The 21736-nt window shown below is 44.7% G+C and overlaps 1 protein-coding gene across 1 annotated transcript; it reads left to right on the top strand.

Moving 5' to 3' along the window:
• The first annotated feature begins 1729 nt into the window (after positions 1-1729).
• Positions 1730-21736, top strand: LOC310756783 (uncharacterized protein). Its single transcript, XM_083601518.1, has 7 exons — positions 1730-1946; positions 2180-2272; positions 2571-2744; positions 3592-3678; positions 6030-6116; positions 7014-9818; positions 17927-21736. The coding sequence occupies exons 2-6, from the start codon at positions 2257-2259 to the stop codon at positions 8333-8335; spliced, it is 1686 nt and encodes a 561-aa protein (XP_083457644.1). The 5' UTR covers positions 1730-1946; positions 2180-2256; the 3' UTR covers positions 8336-9818; positions 17927-21736.

The following is a 21736-nucleotide window of genomic DNA, read 5'->3' as shown; positions in this document are numbered from 1 at the left end:
ACAGGATACATTTTTTGGCCTTGGCAGGCGTGCCTATAAATTAAGGAATACAGTCCACCGGTCTGCCATGATTGACTGCATAAGAGCCAACTCCTCGGGCCGAGGTTCCCCCCATAAAACATTTGAGCCCCCCTCCCGTTAATGGGCATTGCCATTCAAATGGTGTGTGCACACTGCATCTTGTGATCAGTTTTGCGGGGCAGGGCTTACTTGGGTCCAGGGGCGTCCAATGGGGAGAATTAAATCCTTAATTAACGGAGATTCTGCCCCCTGACATCAATCCTGGCTATGCCCATGCCTGTCCTCCCTTAATATTTAATTCAAGTTGGCACCCCTAATTGACTGCCGTTCCCTGTGCTGTCCCCTGCTGCTGCCAATATTATTATTGTTGTTGTTGTTACTATTATTAAATTTGTATTATGCCCTTCATCCAAAGTTTACAGGGCGATTCACAACATAAAAATGCAAAATGAGAACACCAAATGCATAATAAAACAAAGGCAAACCAATGATCTCTCCTCCCACAAACACATTTAAGAGGCATGTCAACCGGCCAAAGGCCCAGTTATAGAGAAACATTTTTGCCTGGCACCTCAAGATGTCAGGAAGATGGCAGGGCAGCCTCCCTTGGGAGAGCCTCCCACAAATGGGGATCTACGGCAGAAAAGGCTCCACCTCTGGTGGAGAAGGCATGCAAAGAAGGGCCTTAGAGCAGAGGCTGGATGGCCCTCGGTCAGAGATGGTCTAGTTGAGATTCCTGCATTGCCCCAGGGGGTTGGCTAGATGGCCTTCAGGGGTCCCTTCCAACTCTGCAATTCTCTGGTGCAGGATTGTGCAGATTTTTAGGTACAAGTTGGATGTGAGGGGTGCATAGGATCCGGTCGCCGTGGAGCGCAACTGTCAGAGCTGCCCCAGGTCCCAGCTCACAAAGGACCAACGGTGCTTCGTTGTAAAATACAAAAGTCTTTATTGAAGTTCATTTTCACTTCCAGAGCCGCAGCGCGCAGCTCTACGTCTCATTGTCAGACTGCTGATGATCCGTCTGAATCTCCTCCCCCTGTACACCAATTTAAGACCCTCGCCTTGCTCCACCTTTTCCGCTGCTCTTTCCTCCTCTGGGTCCGCCTGCCCACCGGGGTCTCGCCCTTTCTAGCCTCTTCTGACGCTGATTCCCCTGAGCCTTCTCCCTCCCTCCGGCGGGCTTTAGGAGCTGGTTCCCCATCCGGGTCTCCTGCTGCCCCGCACGCCTGCACATTTGAACTTGGCGCGCGCGCCCAGCCAGCAGCTTTCCTCCTGACCGTTTCACTGCTGCTGTCACTGCTTCCCCCTTCGGGGGGGGCTAGCTGCAACTGACCTCCCCTCCATTCCCCCACTCTCCGATGAAGGCGTGGTCAGCCCTGACTCCCTCTCTGGAGGAGACACTGGCCCTGACACATGTGACTCTTCCCCCCCACTACGCTCTGGTGGGGAAACTGGTCCCGATCCTCCACTGCTGCTTTGGGGTCCCCCTCTGGCTCCTTGTTTCTGGTGCGTCCCCCCTGGGACCCCCCTTGCCCTGACCATCGGCGCCCCCTTCTGGGAATCTTCTGATTCGCTGGAGAAGCTCATGGAATCTCTCGGGCCACTGTCATACTCCCCTACGCTGCCCTCGGATTCTTCCCCTTCGCTCTCCAATTCCTCTCTCCCCAGTGCTCCTGCTCCTGATTCCCTGACAGCAACCTGAAAGCGTATTCAACCTGAGGTATGACTGTACTTTGATGGCTTCCATGCCAGGGTGGGGGCCACATTTCGAGACCAGAGACTTGCAAAGATGGTGTATAAGCACAGGGAATATCGAAGAAGGAGCGGTGTATTAGTCTCAAGATTATTCAGAAATGTGGCATCGCCAGCTCCTCTGCTTCCACATACAGATTTGGTCCCCATGCAACCCCAGACAGAGGCAAATACAGTGGTACCTCAGGTTACATATGCTTCAGGTTACATACACTTCAGGCTACAGACTCCGCTAACACAGAAATATTACCTCGGGTTAAGAACTTTGCTTCAGGATGAGAACAGAAATTGTGCGGCGGCAGTCGGAGGCCCCATTAGCTAAAGTGGTGCTTCAGGTTAAGAACAGTTTCAGGTTAAGAACAGACCTCTGGAACGAATTAAGTATGTAACCAGAGGTAGCACTGTATGGCCACAACATCTGCCTGGCTTGCGATGAGGGAGCTCAAAGAGCATCAGCAGGGCTCTCCGTAGAAAGCACCTAGCATGAGGGCAGCTACAGGTAATGGCTACTCATCTATTTTCTGCCCATGCTCTGGGGTTGCAGTTTTCAGGCTTAGGGACAGGAAGGCGACTGGTTTTGGCACCAAGTTGTGTCCATAAGCCCCACTGAGTTCAAGGGGATGTACTCTCAGGTCACTACTATGCAGACCATGCCAGTCTTATGAAGTGGGGTGAGGAGTAAACAGGTGAAATTGGAACCACTGGAGAAGTTTAGAAATGGGACTTCTGTTAGGGGCAGGAGAATATCTAGGGCAGGAGTTTCTCTGAGGCTCCCTTTGTTTCTTCCTCTCTCCCAGGACCCTGCAGCTTGTTTTGGCTCTTCGACCCTTCAGGAAGGATGAGTGAGACAGATCCTGTCAAGCTAGAGGAGATGGAAGAGGGAAGATGGACGCATGACCTGGTCAGGTTGTCTCCTGCATCCCTCCCCACAACCTCTGAGCACTCCCTCCCAGGGACCTCCGAGAGATCTGGTGAGTCCCAGGGGAGGGGAGATGGGGATGTGGAGGGATGGAGCCAGAGAGGAATTGGGGCTTGTTCAGCTTGGGGGTGGGGGGAGGCAGGCAGGCGGATGGAGATGGAGAAGGGGAGCACCTTTTCAGGCTCCCCCACCTACCTGCCTGCCTGCACCTTTGTCTCCTGCAGGCAATTTGAGCCAGGAATAGATCACAGCTCCCCGCCCTACGCGATGTATTGGCAGCTCAAAATGTCTAAAACCAGTTCTGTGATCTGTCAGACAACTCAGTGATCCATCACGCAGCACTAGAGGCCACGACTCTTTAATCTGATCCTGCTTTGTAGATTGAACGCAGATGAGGCCTCCGTGTATTGCTTTTTTCTTTTTGGAATAACTTTTTATTTGCTTTTAAAAACAAGGATCATAGGACTAATAAATGATACAGTTATGTAGGCCAGGTCTTCTCATGTCATTTGTATTTAAAATAGCAGAATAAATTTGCCAGAATATCTATAACATATGGCTCATCATTAGTGGTCAGGGTATGAGTTCTGGGTTCATTAATTGCTTTCAACTGAAGAAAAGGGGGGGGAACAGGAGAGAGCAGAGAACATGCAACACCACAAAGCCGAATGCCTAGTCAAGAGCTCTTGCGACTCTTGTGCCTAGATTAATTGTGAGCAATAGTCATTATTCCTCTTCTGTCACCAATGAAACAATACAGAGTTGGTCTCCTCATGAAAATGGGAGGGGATTCAAAGTGAAGAAAGAGATTTACATATACATTTAAATTTAGACCAACCAGATTAAGGCAACAGCTGATGGGGAGTGTTCAGGTGAAGGTGTTGCTGTTTGTTTCACAGACGAGACGTGGACGTTGCTGGATCCTGACCAGAGAGCTTTACATAAGGAAGTCAAGGAGGAGAATCATGGGATCATGTACCCTCTCGGTAAAACTCCCTGTTGGATCATAAGATCAGTTTTTTAAAAAAAATTATTTAATCATTTTTTCTATACAAACAGCAACCGCAAAAGACACTACTGTACAACAAAAACCATAATAACAATAATAACACAATTTGACAATTCAGATTTAAATACACTGATATACCTGTGACTGCACCCTTTTAACAATATTTTCCCACCTCTCTCTCCTCCCCCCACTTCCCACCTCTATCCACCTTATTGCTTAAATATTCATTCCAGATTTCTTCCTATTTATCCATTCTTAATTTGCGTTGACATGCAATTCTCCCTGTTCCCAGTATATTTGTCTTAGGCTTAGTAGGCTGAACTCAATTTTTTAAGCTAGTATATTATTCAGTTCTAATGTTAGTTGTTGTATTCTTTCATATGTACCCTCAGATGTATTATTTTCCATATCACCCCATAGTGTTTTTAAAGAAATGTTTAGATTATTTTACTTTAATCTTTGCAGCTTCGCTTTTTTGGCAGAGAAGGATATTCTCTTCCCTCTGATGTAAGCTTTATATCCTTCCCATTCCAATTTGGAGTTATTTTTAAAATATATTTGTATTTCTTGGCTTATATATTGAATGAAGTTTTTTTTTCATTTAGTAATGATATATTAATGGGATGCGGGTGGCGCTGTGGGTAAAACCTCAGCGCCTAGGGCTTGCCGATCGCATGGTCAGCAGTTCGAATCCCCGCGGCGGGGTGAGCTCCCGTCGTTCGGTCCCAGCGCCTGCCAACCTAGCAGTTCGAAAGCACCCTAAAGTGCAAGTAGATAAATAGGGACCGCTCTATAGCGGGAAGGTAAACGGCGTTTCCGTGTGCTGCGCTGGTGCCGGCTTGCCAGAGCAGCTTCGTCACGCTGGCCACGTGACCCGGAAGTGTCTTCGGACAGCGCTGGCCCCCGGCCTCTTAAGTGAGATGGGCGCACAACCCTAGAGTCGGACACGACTGGCCCGTACGGGCAGGGGTACCTTTACCTTTTTAATGATATATTAAGATATCATCTCCTCATACCTTCCTGGGTTTCAGATAAATTATATTCCAGTATTACTGCTGAGTGATTAACTATAATGGGAATATCAGTGTCACATCGGCTAGTAAAGGGATGTAATGCTGATGTTAGAAAAAAATCAATTCTGTGCTGGGTATTATGAATTCCTGCAACATATGTATATGATTTTTCCTTAGGGTGATGCAATCTCCATGATCCCACTAAATTCCACTGTATCATATAGTTATTAATTGTCTCTCTAACCTTTGTCCTTTTTTTCCTGGCTACTGAGGTGGTATCCATCTGTGAATCTAAAATTTCATTAAAGTCTCCACCCCTTATCAAGTGCTGATAAGATAGAAAGCTTAATCTCTTAAAGCAGTTGTGAATAAACTTATGGTCATCAGTGTTTGGGGCATAGACATTTACTATTGCTATTTCTGTCCCTTCTGTTTTAATTACAATTATTAAGCATCGGCCATCTTCCTCTCTTATTATATATTGTATTTCATGAGGCCAGCCTTTCCTAAATAAAATTGTGACTCCCCTAGCATTTTTGTCTGAGTTTGTTGAAATAACGTCTTTTACCCATTGGCATTTCAAAGTTTGAGCCCCTTGTTCTGTCAAATGTGTTTCCTTTAATAGACTTATATCAGCCTTTAATGACTGTAGATATTTGAGTGTTAGGATTTGTTTTTTTCTTTTCCTTTAACCCCTTGACATTCATACTTATAATTCTCATTATGACTTTAATCTGTAAGCTTCCTTGTCCTCTATTTTATCTTTAGCAAAATTGTTTGGAAGGCCTAATATAGACCAAATATACTGAAAATTATTATCGCTCCAACCTGAGTCATATATTAACCGTGCGTATATTTAACATATGGATTACGAAATATATGAGTAATTAACATTCTTGCATATCTAAATATATATAAGGCAGACTCTACCCGTTATACACACTGAAATTAACTTTAAGTATTCCCAATTAAATAATTATTATTTGAAAATATTCAAAGGAAGTAGAGAAAAAAAGAGAGAAAGGTGTAAAGTAGTTCTATCAACAGTAAAAAGGATTCTGAAAGGGTAGGCTCAAATATATACCAATAGCCAACAATTAATAATATAATATCAGCACTAACGGTAAGAAAACAAAACATAAACTACTTAATACACTCAACAATAAAACAGAGATAAATAACAAAAAAGAACAACAGAAAGGGGGGGACCAAATTCATGACTTTCGCTCTATAGGAGATGCAAACATTCACCCCTTTGAGCTCCTAGGTTCACATATATATAATAGTCAGGAGTATGTTGCTGTTTGTTTTACAGACAAGGTGTGGACGTTTCTGGATCCTGACCAGAGAGTTCAACATAAGGAAGTAAAGGAGGAGAATCGTGGGATCATGGACCCTCTTGGTAAAATTCCGTTAGATCATAAGATCAGTTTTGAAATTCCATTCATACCTCTATATGATGAACCTTCACTATTTGGATGGAGACCAAGAGCATCTGGGATTCTAACATCCCCCACCGTGAACCCAGAATGGAGGGATATCAACTGTTTCCTCTGTGAATGTTCTGCGTCTAGTCATGCCTTTTAAAACAGTGACCAGGCTTCTCTGAACCACCCAGGCCTTCTTAAATGCCGGCTTCAGAGTTTTTAGGGAAGTTGATGTAAATTCTGTCAGGCTTGTTGTTTTGGCTTCTGCTTGCATTTGATTGACCAAAGAGATGACTGACCTTGGAGATGGAGTGGATTCCAGGATTGAGCCAGAACAAAATCTATCCCAGCTAAAAACCAAGCAATGTGTCAGTTAATACCAGCCAACTAAGGAAGTGAAAATTATAGTAAGGCCTCACATCTAACTCCCTTCAGTTCTTCCTCTATCACAAGCATTCATTAACTTCATTCAATAATGGATGTGAACCACATCCCCTTCGCTCTGAGTGGGGTTGGGGTCCGGGGCAGCGATGCAGAGTTAGCATGACTTACACTGACATGGCAGTGCATTGCTGGGGGAGGGGCAGGTGGTGGGTTTGATGGTTCTGTGTCTGCACCCCTGTCACAGTATGCTGGCAGTGGTGCCCCACTGGTTTCAAGAGAGTCAGGCGCCCCGCAGGCATACTCAAATGCTGGGGGGTTGAAGATACCACACATCAACAATGACATTAAGTTAGACTTCAAGGATGTCCTCCTGAGGCCGAAACAGAGCACTCTCAAGTCTCGCAGTGAGATGGGGGGGGGAACATTGTTCAATAATCTGGAGCTCCATTTGTTTTTCAGGCGCTAATTAACTTCTCTCTTCATTGCAGAAGGTGATGAATTGGAAGGGGAGAACAAGGGGGAAGTCAACAGAATCCACATATCGGAGAAGTCTTATAAATATTCAGAGTGTGGAGAGAACATCGGTCAGAGCTCCCAGTCCACCTCCCATCAAAGAAAGAGTTTCGTTCGGAGGGACAGCGTCACTTCACACGAAAGAGAACAGAGTAGGGAGAAACTGTATCAGTGCAGAGAATGTGGAAAGAGCTTCAGTCGGAAGGATCATCTCACTTCCCATCAAAGAATTCATACTGGGGAGAAACCTTATCAGTGCTTCGAATGTGGAAAGAGTTTCAGAAAGAGCTCCCATCTCACTTCCCATCAAAGAATTCATACAGGGGAGAAACCCTATCAGTGCTTTGAATGTGGAAAGAGCTTCAGCCAGGGGATCTATCTCACTTTCCATCAAAGAATTCATACAGGGGAGAAACCATATCAATGCCTCGAATGTGGAAAGAGCTTCATTTACAAGCTGAGTCTCGCTTCCCATCACAGATTTCATACAGGGGAGAAACCTTTTCAATGCCTTGAGTGTGGAAAGAGCTTCAGTCACAGGCAGGGTCTCACTTCGCATCAAAAAATTCATACAGGGGAGAAACCGTATCAGTGCTTAGAATGTGGAAAGAGCTTCAGTCACAGGCAGAGTCTCACTTCCCATCAGCGAATTCATACAGGGGAGAAACCCTATCAGTGCTTAGAATGTGGAAAGAGCTTCCGGGAGGGGACTAAGCTTTCTTCCCATCAACGAATTCATACAGGGGAGAAACCCTATCAATGCCTGGAATGTGGAAAGAGCTTTAGTCAAAGCGCGCATCTCACTTCCCATCAAAAAATTCATTCAGGGGAGAAACCATATCAGTGCTTCGAATGTGGAAAGAGATTCATTCTCAGGCCAAGTCTCACTGCCCATCAAAAAATTCATTCGGGTGAGAAACCCTATCAGTGCTTAGAATGTGGAAAGAGCTTCTTGGAGGGGACTACGCTCTCTTCCCATCAAAGAATTCATACAGGGGAGAAACCCTATCAATGCCTGGAATGTGGAAAGAGCTTTCGTCACAATTCCAGTCTCACTTGCCATCAAAGAATTCATACCGGGACGAAACCCTATCCGTGCTTGGAATGTGGGATGAGGTTCAATCGAAAGGATAGTCTCACTTCCCATCAAAGAACACATACAGGTCAGAAACCCTATCAGTGCTTCCAATGTGGAAAGAGCTTCAGTCAAAGCTCGAATCTCAAGACCCATCAAAGAATTCATACAGGGGAGAAACCATTATGGAGGCCTCCCTCTCTGGTTACAGGACACCCATGAAGTGTTTGGCAGCAGTCTTGTTTCTCAGTGACTCCTATCTGCTCATATGAGCATGCAAACAGCAGAGAAAATGAAAGTTGAGCTGTGGGAAGTATGTAGTATCGCTATTTATTGCTGTGTATCAAATCAAAACAACACAAATCATAATGTAGAATATAGCAACAGTGTGAGGAGCAGCTCACACCGACATCCTGTCTGTCTGGGAGACAGAACAAAGAGATGAAAAACAAAAGCACAAAGAACGGAAGTTCTGTGTCTGAGTTTCCGTTCTTACACTTCCAGAAGTGTGGAATGTAAATAAGGATCGCATGATCCAGAAATGGGAGAGTGAAAATACTAGCATCCTACCCCTTTTCATGACAACCATTGCCGCATATTTAGCTCATGTGCACTTTATTTATAAATAGTCAGTTGCTCTTTGTTAACAACATTTGACAACAAATCAGCAGCAATTTCTTTTTCTGGCATATAGGACACACGAGTCGTGTTTGGATACAATCTCTTGCATGAGATAATTTGATCTGCAAGTATTTGGTTCTTTGCTTATGTTAACGGAGAAATCCGAGGGCTCCTTTGGACAAAAAGCAAGGACACCAACCAGGTCTTTGGTCTTTATTGAGACTGTCGCGATAGGACTCCAACTCACTGTAAGACGAAGCAAGATGGAAGCCCCAAACAAAAGAAGACCCCACCTTTTATTAGCTACTAATCCCCCGTGCTGCACCCCTAAGACTACATCAGAGCTACATCATTGATACATCACAAAAAGGAGGGGTTGAGGGAGGAGTTGTGGTGGTAACCTCAGTGTCTTGTCACCTGGCCAGTTCCTTCTTTCCCCCTCCCCATGAGTACATCCCAGAGGACAAAGAGGAGTTCATGGTTTCCTGCTTCCAGAGGGAAGGGTTGGTCACTGGTTGTTAAGGCACGGGTTCCTTCTCCTAGGATGTGACCAAGGTATTTTACTTCCCTTTGGCAATACTGTATTTTCTTTGGGGATACCTTGTGTCCTTTATGCGCTAATGCCGTGAGAAGAGCTATGGCATCCAGCTTACAATATTCTAAGTCCCACCCACATTGTAAGATGTCATAAACATGTAGAAGGAGGGCGGACCCCTTTGGAAGGGTAACGTCTAGCAGATCCTGATTTAGTATAGCGGAAAATATTGCTGGAGATTCCACATAGTCCTGGGGTAGTCGCGTCCATGTTAATTGTCTGGTTTGCCAGGTGAAGGCATCCACTGGGATGCTGAATAATGCGGAACATAAGCCAATGACAGAGTAAACTACAGTTCCCTGCGGAATTGAGCTCAGATGGTGATGAGGATTAGCTACCACGGCATGGCAGGGAATGACAAAGGAGTTCACGAGTCTCAAGTCCTGAACCAAGCACCCTTTTACAGGGTTCGTGTGGGGCTTGCGGACAGGGAGAACTACAGGGAACTACAACTCCCATTTTTAAGAATTCCTCAATCATCGCAGTGTTGTTGTTTAGTCGTTCAGTCGTGTCCGACTCTTCGTGACCCCATGGACCAGAGCATGCCAGGCACTCCTGTCTTCCACTGCCTCCCGCAGTTTGATCAAACTCATGCTGGTAGCTTCAAGAACACCATCCAACCATCTCATCCTCTGTCGTCCCCTTCTCCTTGTGCCCTCCATCTTTCCCAACATCAGGGTCTTTTCCAGGGAGTCTTCTCTTCTCATGAGGTGGCCAAAGTATTGGAGCCTCAGCTTCACGATCTGTCCTTCCAGTGAGCACTCAGGGCTGATTTTCTTCAGAATGGATACGTTTGATCTTCTTGCACTCCATGGGACTCTAAAGAGTCTCCTCCAGCACCATAATTCAAAAGCATCAATTCTTCGGCGATCAGCCTTCTTTATGGTCCAGCTCTCACTTCCATACATCACTACTGGGAAAACCATAGCTTTAACTATACGGACATTTGTTGGCAAGGTGATGTCTCTACTTTTTAAGATTCTGTCTAGGTTTGTCATTCCTTTTCTCCCAAGAAGCAGGCGTCTTTTAATTTCGTGACTGCTGTCACCATCTGCAGTGATCATGGAGCCCAAGAAAGTAAAATCTCTTACTGCCTCCATTTCTTCCCCTTCTATTTGCCAGGAGGTGATGGGACCATATAAATATTCAGAGTGTGGAGAGAACTTTAGTCAGAGCTCCCAGTCCACTTCCCATCAAGGAAATCTCTTCGTTCAGAAGGAGAGCCTCACTTCACATGAAAGAATTAACGGGGAAAGAAATTAGTGCTTGAAATGTGAGGAAATCTTCCTTCGCAGCTCCACCCACAATTCCCATGAGATACTTCATCCAGGGGAGTGTTTGGAAAAAGCTTCATGCAGGGCAGAAACCAGGTCAGTGCTTGGAATGTAGAAAGAGCTTCATTCAGGTGGTGAATCTAATTTTCCATGAAATATTTCCTACAGGGGACTGTGGAAAAAGCTTCACCTAGGAAACCAGTCTCAATTTCCATTAAATAAAACACAGCAGGTATAATCATAGAATTTATAAAATGGTATAAGGCATATGGTATAACTGGTATTAGGAAACTTCATGAAGAATTAAGGGGAAAGATAGCGTTGACCCAGAGTAGTTACAAAATTTATGGTCTCTCCCCAAGTGTCACAGACCCTCCTCGAAAGAGAGCTTTTTTTTGTCAGAATAATTTCCTTTTTCCCGGTTTTTGGCAATTAATGTTCTCGCTGACACTGTGGCATAAAGAAATATTTCCTTATTTTCTTTTGGTATATCTACATCCAATATTCCCAATAAAAAGGCTTCTGTTTTTTTGGGGCAAAATTTTGTTCAAATCTTTTCTTTAGTTCTTCATACACCGTATCCCAGAAGCCCTTGATTTTATCACATAGCCACCACATATGTAGAAGTGTCCCCTCTACTTGGTTACACCTCCAACATAATTTTGATTTTCTTTTATACATTTTACATATCTTGGTTGGTGTTAAATACCATCTATAAAACATCTTTATAAAATTTTCTGTTATTTCCTCACAAGCCGTAAAATTCCAACTCTCCTTCCATAATTTTTCTCATGATGTTAATTGAATATGTTTCCCTAAATCCATAGCCAATTTGATCATTACCGCCTTTACCTGTTCATCCATATCCTTCAACTCCAATAAGGTTCCATACATTTCAAAAATTACTTTTGTTTTGTAATAATTCTTTATCCAATACTGAAATTGCAAAACCCTTTTTCTTGTCAGCTTTGAAGACCTCATTTATTTGGTGATACTGGATCCACGCTGTTAGGTGGTGTTTTATTTCCTCCCGCAGTTTGGTCAGACTCATGCTGGTAGCTTCGAGAACACTGTCCCACCATCTCGTCCTCTCTCGTCCCCTTCTCCTTGTGCCCTCCATCTTTCCCAACATCAGGGTCTTTTCCAGGGAGTCTTCTCTTCTTATGAGGTGGCCAAAGTCTTGGAGCCTCAGCTTCACGATCTGTCCTTCCAGTGAGCACTCAGGGCTGATTTCCTTCAGAATGGATATGTTTGATCTTCTTGCACTCCATGGGACTCCTAAGAGTCTCCTCCAGCACCAGAATTCAAAAGCATCAATTCTTTGGTGATCAGCCTTCTTTATGGTCCAACTCTCACTTCTACATCACTACTGGGAAAATCATAGCTTTAACTATACAGACCTTTGTTGGCAAGGTGATGTCTCTGCTTTTTAAGACACTGCATAGGTTTGCCATCGCCTTTCTCCCAAGAAGCAGGCGTCTTTTAATTTCGTGGCTGCTGTCATCATCTGCAGTGATCATGGAGCCCAAGAAAGTAAATTGTCTCACTGCCTCCATTTCTTCCCCTTCTATTTGCCAGGAGGTGATGGGCCCAGTGGCCATGATCTTCGTTTTTTTGATGTTGAGCTTCAGACAATATTTTGTGCTCTCCTCTTTCACCCTCATTAAAAGGTTCTTTAATTCCTCCTCACTTTCTGCCATCAAGGTTGTGTCATCTGCATATCTGAGGTTGTTGATATTTCTTCCGGCAATCTTAATTCCGGCTAGGGATTCATCCAGCCCAGCTTTTCGCATGATGAATTCTGCATATAAGTTAAATAAGCAGGGAGACAATATATAGCCTTGCTGTACCCCTTTCCCAATTTTGAACCAATCAGTTGTTCCATATCCAGTTCTAACTGTAGCTTCTTGTCCCACATAGAGATTTCTCAGGAGACAGATGAGGTGATCAGGCACTCCCATTTCTTTAAGAACTTGCCATAGTTTGCTGTGGTCGACACAGTCAAAGGCTTTTGCATAGTCAATGAAGCAGAAGTAGATGTCTTTCTGGAACTCTCTGGCTTTCTCCATAATCCAGCGCATGTTTGCAATTTGGTCTCTGGTTCCTCTGCCTCTTCTAAATCCAGCTTGCACTTCTGGGAGTTCTCGGTCCACATACTGCTCAAGCCTGCCTTGTATAATTTTAAGCATAACCTTGCTAGCGTGTGAAATGAGTGCAATTGTGCGGTAGTTGGAGCATTCTTTGGCACTTCCCTTCTTTGGGATTGGGATGTAGACTGATCTTCTCCAATCCTCTGGCTACTGCCAAGTTTTCCACACTTGCTGGCATATTGAGTGTAGCACCTTAACAGCATCCTCTTTTAAAGTTTTAAATAGTTCAGCTGGAATATCATCACTTCCACTGGCCTTGTTATTAGCAGTGCTTTCTAAATAATAAGAATAATAAGAATAATAATTTATTATTTATTGTTGTTGTTTAGTCGTTTAGTCGTGTCCGACTCTTCGTGACCCCATGGACCAGAGCACGCCAGGCACTCCTGCGAGCCTCCATCCATAGTTCTTCAGGCACTCTGTCCAGCAAATCCAAATCCTTAAACCTGTTCCTCACTTCCACTGTGTATTCATAAGGGATTTGACTTAGATTGTATCTTACCGGCTCAGTGGTTTTTCCTACTTTCTTCAGTTTAAGCTTGAATTTTGCTTTAAGAAGCTGATGATCTGAGCCACAGTCAGCTCCAGGTCTTGTTTTTGCTGACTGTATAGAGCTTCTCCATCTTTGGCTGCAGAGAATATAATCAATCTGATTTTGATCCTGCCCAACTGGTGATGTCCATGTGTAGAGTCGTCTCTTGTGTTGTTGGAAAAGCGTGTTTGTGATGTCCAGCTTGTTCTCTTGACAGAACTCTATTAGCCTTTGCCCTGCTTCGTTTTGATCTCCAAGGCCAAACTTGCCAGTTGTTCCTTTTATCTCTTGATTCCCTACTTTAGCATTCCAATCCCCTATAATGAGAAGAACATCCTTCTTTGGTGTCACTTCTATAAGGTCTTGTAAGTCTTCATAGAATTGGTCAATTTCAGTTTCTTCAGCACCAGTAGTTGGTGCATAAACTTGGATTACTGTGATGTTAAAAGGTCTGCCTTGGATTCGTATCGAGATCATTCTATCATTTTTGAGATTGCATCCCAGTACAGCTTTCGCCACTCTCAAAAAAAATCAAATATCTTTAATACGGTCAGTGACCAGGAAGCAATTTATAAAAATATGACATTAAAAGTAGTATTGTGCTACAAATAACAGTAGGAATATGGCCAATTCACAGAATTGGTGCTTATATTTATAACCAGGTTTTGACTTTTAAAGTTTTAAAAATTCAATTCAGGTGTCGCTACTGTTTATTATCGTTCCTTCAATGTTTACAATTTGAACTCCGTTGTTGACGTCATTGCTCGTCTTATTCTTGTTGCAATGTAATAGTACTTTGCCATGGACCTGTTAATTTCAGGCTGTTTGTCAGCTAAGAGGTGTCTGATATAGGTGTCGTCTGTACTGCGAGGTATTTTCCTCAGAATTGGTTCAATCAGCTCTTTTCTTGAGTCTCGATATAATGGGCAGTATAAGATGACATGCCCAATGGTTTCGATTTCATTGCTGTTACAGGGACATAATCTTTGTTCGATCGGTATTTTATTGTATCTTCCCTCTAGAAGAACTGAAGGGAGAGCATTAAAGCGGGCCCTGGAAAATGCCCATCGGTGTTTAGCGTTGTCTAGAACTTTGAGATAGTTTGCTAGATGGGGCCTTTGGGGGTTGTATAGAAGTTTGTAAGTTATCGGAAGTTGATTAAAGTCATTTTGGGCTTCAATGTCCCTGAGTCTTTCTTTGATTATGTTCTTGGCCCTTCCCCTTTCTAAACTTAATAGATACTCTGGGGAGAGACCATATGTGGCCAGTTTTCTGAGAGTGCCCTTCAACCAACTAGATTGGAATTTGTCAAGAAGCATCAGGGAAAGTAGTCCAACCGGCGAGTTGTTAAGTCTTAGCCAAGTGCATAAGGTTCTTATCCATACTTTGGCTTTAATGCTGTATAAGCCCGCTTCCAGTCGTAGGGCGGCGTTTGGGACGCATTTAGGTGTTTGCAGGAGTGATCTAAGGAAACCTGATTGTATCTTTTCATATGGGTCTAGATTAAAGAGGGAGACGAGTGGTGCGCCGTATAGTATTTGTGCTGTTGGTTTTGCAACGAATAGTTTAATTGTAGCAGGAATGAAATTTCCTCCCGTTGTATGATGGAATCTTAGGATTGCTGTTGTACTTTTTTGTGCTGTAGAGGAGCTGTAATTTATGTGGGCAGTCTTCTTCCTTGATGTTTGGAATATAACTCCTAGATATTTAAAGCATGTCACTTGTTCAATCTCCTGATTGTCTAAATTCCATCTGTATATTTTTCTTTTGTTAGAGAAAACCATGATTTTTGTTTTTTGGTAGTTCACTGTTAATTTCTCTTCTCTACAGTATTGGGATAAGCTGTTAAGAGCTCTTTTGAGGCCCATCTGAGTCTGGGACAATATAACCGCATCGTCTGCATAGAGTAGGATAGGCAGTTTTTTGTCTACTAATTTTGGGGCGTGTGTATCCGCTCCTTGTAGGTGGTCTATTAGGGAGTTTATATAGATGTTGAACAAAAAGGGGGCCAAAATGCATCCTTGTTTAACTCCCTTTGTTGTTCTAATGAAATTGGAGAGTTGACCTTCTTGGCTGCATCTTATACGAAGTCGTGTGTTGTTGTACAGTTTGTATATTAGTAGCAGCAGACGTCGGTCTATGGATGATTTCTTAAGTTTGTCCCAGAGTCGGGTTCTTGGGATGGAGTCAAAGGCTGCTTTAAAATCTACAAATGCTGCGAATAGGTGGTGATTGTGGTGCGACGTGTATTTCTCAGCTAGGTGCTGTAGGATCAGGCAGTGATCCATTGTGGATCTCCCCTGTCTAAATCCTGCCTGTGCATCATCAAGAATCTTCGCTCTTTCTATCCATTCGCACAGTTTCTCGCTGAGGTGTTTAGCGTATAATTTACTTATTATATTCAGGAGGCTTATAGGTCTATAGTTGGAGGGATCGTCCCTCGAGCCTTTCTTGTAAATGGGAATAATGATGGAAGTCCCCCAGTCGTGTGGAATCTGTGCAGTTCTATCTATATATGTGAACAGAGAGGCTAGCAAGGGGGCCCACCAGTTCGCATTGGTTTTAAAAAGTTCCGCTGGTATACAGTCAATTCCGGGGGCTTTCCCGTTCTTTAGTTGGTCAATCAGCAGATGAGTCTCTGTTATTGAGACTGCTGGCCATGGCTGTATCTGATCTTCCGGTATGTCTAATGCATAGGACTCATCGCTAGATTCCTCATAAAGATTATGGAAGTGTGTTTCCCAAGCTTTCATTGACATGCAGCAGGATAGTTGTGATAGGCCCCTATCCGGCTGTACAGCTACGATTCTCCAGAATAATGATGGGTTACTTGATTTGGAGGCCTCTATCAGTTGCTGCCATAATAACTTCATTGCGTATCTTTTCTTTTGTGTCAGGAGTTTTTTGTAGCTTCTTTTGGCTTCAAGCATCTTTTGTCTGTTATCCTCTGTTGGATTATCCTTATGGCAGATGAAGGAGTGGATCAATGATTTCTTGGAGGTTATACACTCGTGATCGAACCACTCCCTGGAAGTTTTCCTATGGTGGGGAGACTTGGAATTCGGTTTTACAACAAACTCTTGAATTTTTTGTATAAGCATTTCATATGTTGTCATCATGTTCAGGGCGCTCTCCTCTATTTCTAAGCACCCTTTCATAATTGCTTTTGAGAGACGGTGGCTCTCCTCAGATTTGTACCAGTTAGATATCCGCTCGCTCACTTGTCCATTCCATCTGATTTTCTTGAGTCCTGTTCCGGGTGTTAGATCTGGTTGATATCTGTGTTGTGGCTTGGGCAGATCAAAGGGTAAATCACACACGAGGGATAAAGGTAGGTGATCACTTTCAGCTCTTGCTGTAATGTTGAATTTTGATATCCTAGGGATCAGGTCCTGGGAAACAATGCAATAATCTATCGTTGACAGTTTGTGTCCTGACCAATATGTATATTGACCAGGATAATCTCCTTGTATAGCCCCATTCAGTAAGTGTAGATTCTGTCTGTAGGCCATCTGTGCTAAATGTAGTCCTCCAATGTTGCATGTCTTATCGTAGGATGATCTTGTCATTAGGGGTGGGGCAGTTTCCATTTCTGGAGGCCATTGGTGAAAATGTGCGTATAGGGCGTTGTCGTTGGGGCCCACTCTTGCGTTTAGGTCACCAGCTAGTAATATCATGGCTGACGGGTGTTGTCTCCTCCATTGCACCACGTGGGCTTCCACTTCTTTCCATAGTTGTTCTACTTGTGCCTGCCGTCGACATGTAGGTAAGTATAAGTTTATGCATAGCAGTTTGCTTTGTCCAAAATCTAAAACTGCTGCTACAGACCATTCATCATTGGAGGGTAATTGGGTAATATTAGCTTGTATCTGCGTTGAGAACAGTAAGGCTAAGCCTCCTTTGGGTCTGCCCCCTCTTTGACTAGGTGTTGCTCTTTTTATACACGAGTGGTAATTATCCAGGTAGAGCTCGTCTATTGACCAGATTTCCTGGATGAATAGGATGTCAAATTTAGTGAGGAAGTCCATTAGATTGGGATCTTTGCTTTTAGCTCCCCACCCTGCAATGTTCCACGTACAGGTGGTCAGCTTGTGATTTTTGATTGTCAGACATCTCAAGGGACAATCAAACTTAGGTTTATGGCCAATTTGGAATTTATCATTCATAATGTCCCTTTTGGGGTGTGTAGTGGGACATTTTGGCACGGTGTGTACTTGGACATATTTTAGTGTCCCGGAGGGGCGTTCTTTCCTTGTGACCTTATTTCACAGTCATCCGTGTGAATGGTGTCTAGGGCTCCTAGCTTGTCCACAAAGATTGAACCGTTGTTGAGGGCCACTCCATTTCTTTTACGGGTTTCTTGCCCACAGTAGTAGATATGATAGTCATCCGAACTGAATTCGCCCATTCCCGTCCATTTCAGTTCACTGATTCCCAGGATGTCAATCTTTATTCTTGCCATCTCATTTTTGACCACATCCAACTTACCCAGATTCATGGTTCTTACATTCCAGGTTCCTATGCAATATTTTTCTTTACAGCATTGGACTTTCCTTTCGCTTCCATGCATATCCGCAACTGAGCGTCCTTTCGGCTTTGGCCCAGCCGCTTCATCAGCTCTGGATCTATCATCGCAGTAAGTCCTTCTATTGCTTCCTTTGGTAATGGGTATTGTTTGGTACAGGGAAAAGGCAGGTCTTTTCTGTAGTTCACCTTTACTGGGGTGGCGGACTTCAGAAGTCCAACCGATGTGGATTCAGTTCCCCACAGCCAGGGGGGGACCCCATTTAGGAGCTCAGGGGGAAGATCCAGATCTTTATTATCCATCTCTTGTAAGATTCCTTGGAAGTTGAAGAGTGATTCATTGGGCATATGCAGGTAAATCCCCTCCTGTCCACACTGGATGGTGGCATTTAGTTTACAAAGCAGATCCCTCCCCAAAAGGTTGACGGGGCTAGAAGTTAATAAAAAAAGTGTGCCTAACGGACAAAGGTCCAACTGACACTTTGGCAGCCTTGGAAAGGGGGCAAACTCTAAGAATCCCATCCAGTCCCATTACAGTCCTGGTTTCTTCTCCTGGGGTCAAGTGACTATTTGTGAGAGTGGAATAGGTGGCCCCCGTGTCTAGCAGACAGTCGTAAGATTGTCCGTCTATCTGCATGGTGCAGATAGGATCCGAGGATGATGGTTGTAGGATAGGGCAAAGGAAAGGGAAAGAGGCGGGATCTGCTTCTGATTGTCAGTAGTCATTGTATTCCTCCATTACCATTTCGTGGGAAGGGTTGCAGGGCGGTTTGGGTGGTTGAAAGGATTGGTGTTCTTGGGGAGAGTCCTAGGTTGCGGTAAAGGAGGAGGAAGCGCCCTTTGGGAGGACCCATAATCGGGGGGAGTTCCCTGAGCCTGGGGTTAGCCGGTTCCCTGTATTCCGGCCTCAGTGTCCTTGCCTCTCTTATAGTCTGATCTCCCGGGCCTGGATTCTTGGTGTCCGGTTAAGAATGGGCAGCTCCTTCTGATGTGTCCTTCCTCATTGCAAGGGAAACAGACACGTCTGTCTGGCTGTTCATGTTTTCTTCCCTTCTGCCTTTCCCTAGGAGGGGGAACCCCGGTTGCGTAAACTAGCACTTGTGGGGATTCTCCCCTCTGGTCCTTCCTTTTTCGTTCATCTCTTGAATTAGAAACTGACTTGGCAATAGAGAGGATCTCATTTATCATTTTCCTGTCATAGCCGAGGTGTGCGTTTAACGCCTTCTGTATGTCGGCAGTGGCTTGGTCTTTAAAGAATCCCTTAACAATAACCTCATGTTCTGGACTTTCAGGGTCGATCCCACCCCAGGTTCCTTATTGCGGACACCAATTGGGTATAATAATCGGAAGGGTGTTCATCGGGTCCTTGTAGGATGGCTTGGACTTTAGTCCAGTTCACTGTTCGCTGTCCTGCAGCTTGCAAGCCATCCAAGATAGCTTTCTTAAATATCTTCAAACCCCATATACCCCCAGTTATGTTATAATCCCAGGCAAGGTCATTCAGGAGGTTTTGGGCTGTCAAAGGGTCTGTCTGCTTGAGAGTCAGGTCTGCGCAAAGCTTCCCCTGCCTTAACCGGTATTTCCCTCTTCTCGGCTTCATTAAAAAGGGCTCATAACAACATGGGCACCTCAGTCCACGTTGGATTATGAGTGGGAAAGATAGTGGCTCCTTGTCGATGGCATTTATCGGGGTGATCTCGGAGGGAAGGCATTTTATCCAACCAGTTCATTAAATCGGAGGTGAGGAAAGGCTGGTGGGTGAAAACCATTCGAGGCGGGTCTTCTGCTCTTGCCGGGGGTATGGGTAGTGCTCTGAGGGGGAGCACAGCCTCTACTTCTCCATTGACTAAGTTATTTCTCTGGCGAGTTTGCCTAGAGATCGGTTCTTCAACTTCCTCCTCTGAAGGAGCCCCCGCAGGCAAAGCATTGGGGTCGGGATTAGCTTGTTCCCCCCTCCCTCCTGGCACGTTCTGGAGAAGGTTATTCTGAGCTGGGGTTTGTAGGTTTTGGGAGAGATCGAGGGCAGGATTCCCCGGGCTGTCTACAGCTCCTGCCCCGGCTCTGGCTCCGGCTCCTGGTCCGGCTGGCAGGGGTCCCATTGGTTCAGGGTAGTAAAAGCAAACCTAGACAGCATCTTAAAAAGCAGAGACATCACCTTGCCAACAAAGGTCCGTATAGTAAAAGCTATGGTTTTCCCAGTAGTGATATATGGAAGTGAAAGCTGGACCATAAAGAAGGCTGATTGCCGAAGAATTGATGCTTTTGAATTATGGTGCTGGAGGAGACTCTTGAGAGTCCCCATGGAGTGCAAGAAGATCAAACGTATCCATTCTGAAGGAAATCAGCCCTGAGTGCTCACTGGAAGGACAGATCCTGAAGCTGAGGCTCCAAGACTTTGGTCACCTCTGGAGAAGAGAAGACTCCCTGGAAAAGACCCTGATGCTGGGAAAGATGGAGGGCACAAGGAGAAGGGGACGACAGAGGACGAGATGGTTGGATAGTGTTCTCAAAGCTACCAGCATGGGTTTAGCCAAAAATGTGGGAGGCAGTGGAAGACAGAAGTGCCTGGTGTGCTCTGGTCCAGGGGGTCACGAAGAGTAGGACACGACTAAACGACTAAACAAAGTAAAAGCAAATGAGTGACCTATCTAACTGTTCCTCTTGCATCCTGATTTCATTGTAAGGAGGGGGTCTGGCGGTTCCCAGTACAGCCATCTGCCGAGCGATCTGTGCTTGCTTACATTTAAAGAGTTTGCGGGCCTCCACAAAGGCATTTAGGTAGTAAAGCTGTTGGGGTTTTTCATCAGCTGAGTAGGATCTAAGTGCTTGCATCTTCGTAACGTTAAAAGAGCCTTGAGGTGGCCACTGAGACCCTGCCTCTAGGTGACGGGTAAAAGTCGCCCATGAAAAGTTACAAAGGTCTCTCAGTTTGGACTTGGAAAGACCCTTTCGCCCCTTTAAACTTTTCCAGTTGGAGATGACAAACTGGAGAGGCGTATCAGAATCCTCTCCAGGGCAAAGAGGCTTCATGGAAGCCTTGTTGCCAGGAGGAGTCCAGCTATGGTGCTTGGAGGGTTGAGCTCCCATTTCCCTTTTATACCGGGGGGGGGGGGGGTTTGCTCAATAACAAGCTATACAAGGAGATAGACAAACAGATACAAGAGAGGGACAAAGGGGGGGAGAGAGAAAAAGAATGTCTTAACAGTATTCAGTCTAACACTCAGGTGCCCCTCGCAGTCCTTTCTGGGCAAACTCTGACGGATCGGACCGGAGAAATCTAAAGGCAATCCCTGCCTACAACTAAAACCACAGGCAACTGGCCTGCAAACCACCGGTCTCCTGACCCAGAAACCATGGGTCCGGAATTCACAAAACTATTCCATGGGGCTCTTTCTGTCTCCTCCTGCTCTTCCCTCTCCTGCTCAACACAACCTTCTGCCTCTCCCAGCGACTCCTTCCCACCTTGTGACCCACACATTCCCCTCCGTCTCTTTTTCTGGGTCTTCAATGCCAAGGCGCTGCAGAAGCTTCTTTGGAGTGGATGCATCTGGTTCCCAATAAATCACGCAGAGGTAAAGTTCATTGGCAAAAGAAGAACTTTCGACTAAAGGTTTCTCAGCTGTCTTACTGAAGAAAACTTCAGGACACTCTGCAGACATAGTATTTTCCAGTATTTTCCAGTTTCTGCCCTCAAGACTTTAGCCATGACATTTTGTCTCACTGCCAGAAAAGCATCTCTAGCTCCCTCATTTCGGTGGCAACACGTTTTGGGATGCGGTTCTTTGCAGGCCCATTTGTATTTCTTTCCACTTCGAGACTTCATCCTTTTCTTGTGGGTAACCTCCAGTCTAGGAACCTTTTTAAAAATTTCTCCTATATATACATGACTGGATTTTAAAAATAAATAAATCTGAAAGTGATTTATAA

The sequence above is a fragment of the Podarcis filfolensis genome, assembly GCF_964270895.1.
Source record: "Podarcis filfolensis genome assembly, chromosome: 2".
Taxonomy (NCBI): Eukaryota; Metazoa; Chordata; class Lepidosauria; order Squamata; family Lacertidae; genus Podarcis; species Podarcis filfolensis.
The sequence above is the reverse complement of the archived record's forward strand: the minus strand, read 5'-3'. Positions and strand labels throughout refer to the sequence as shown.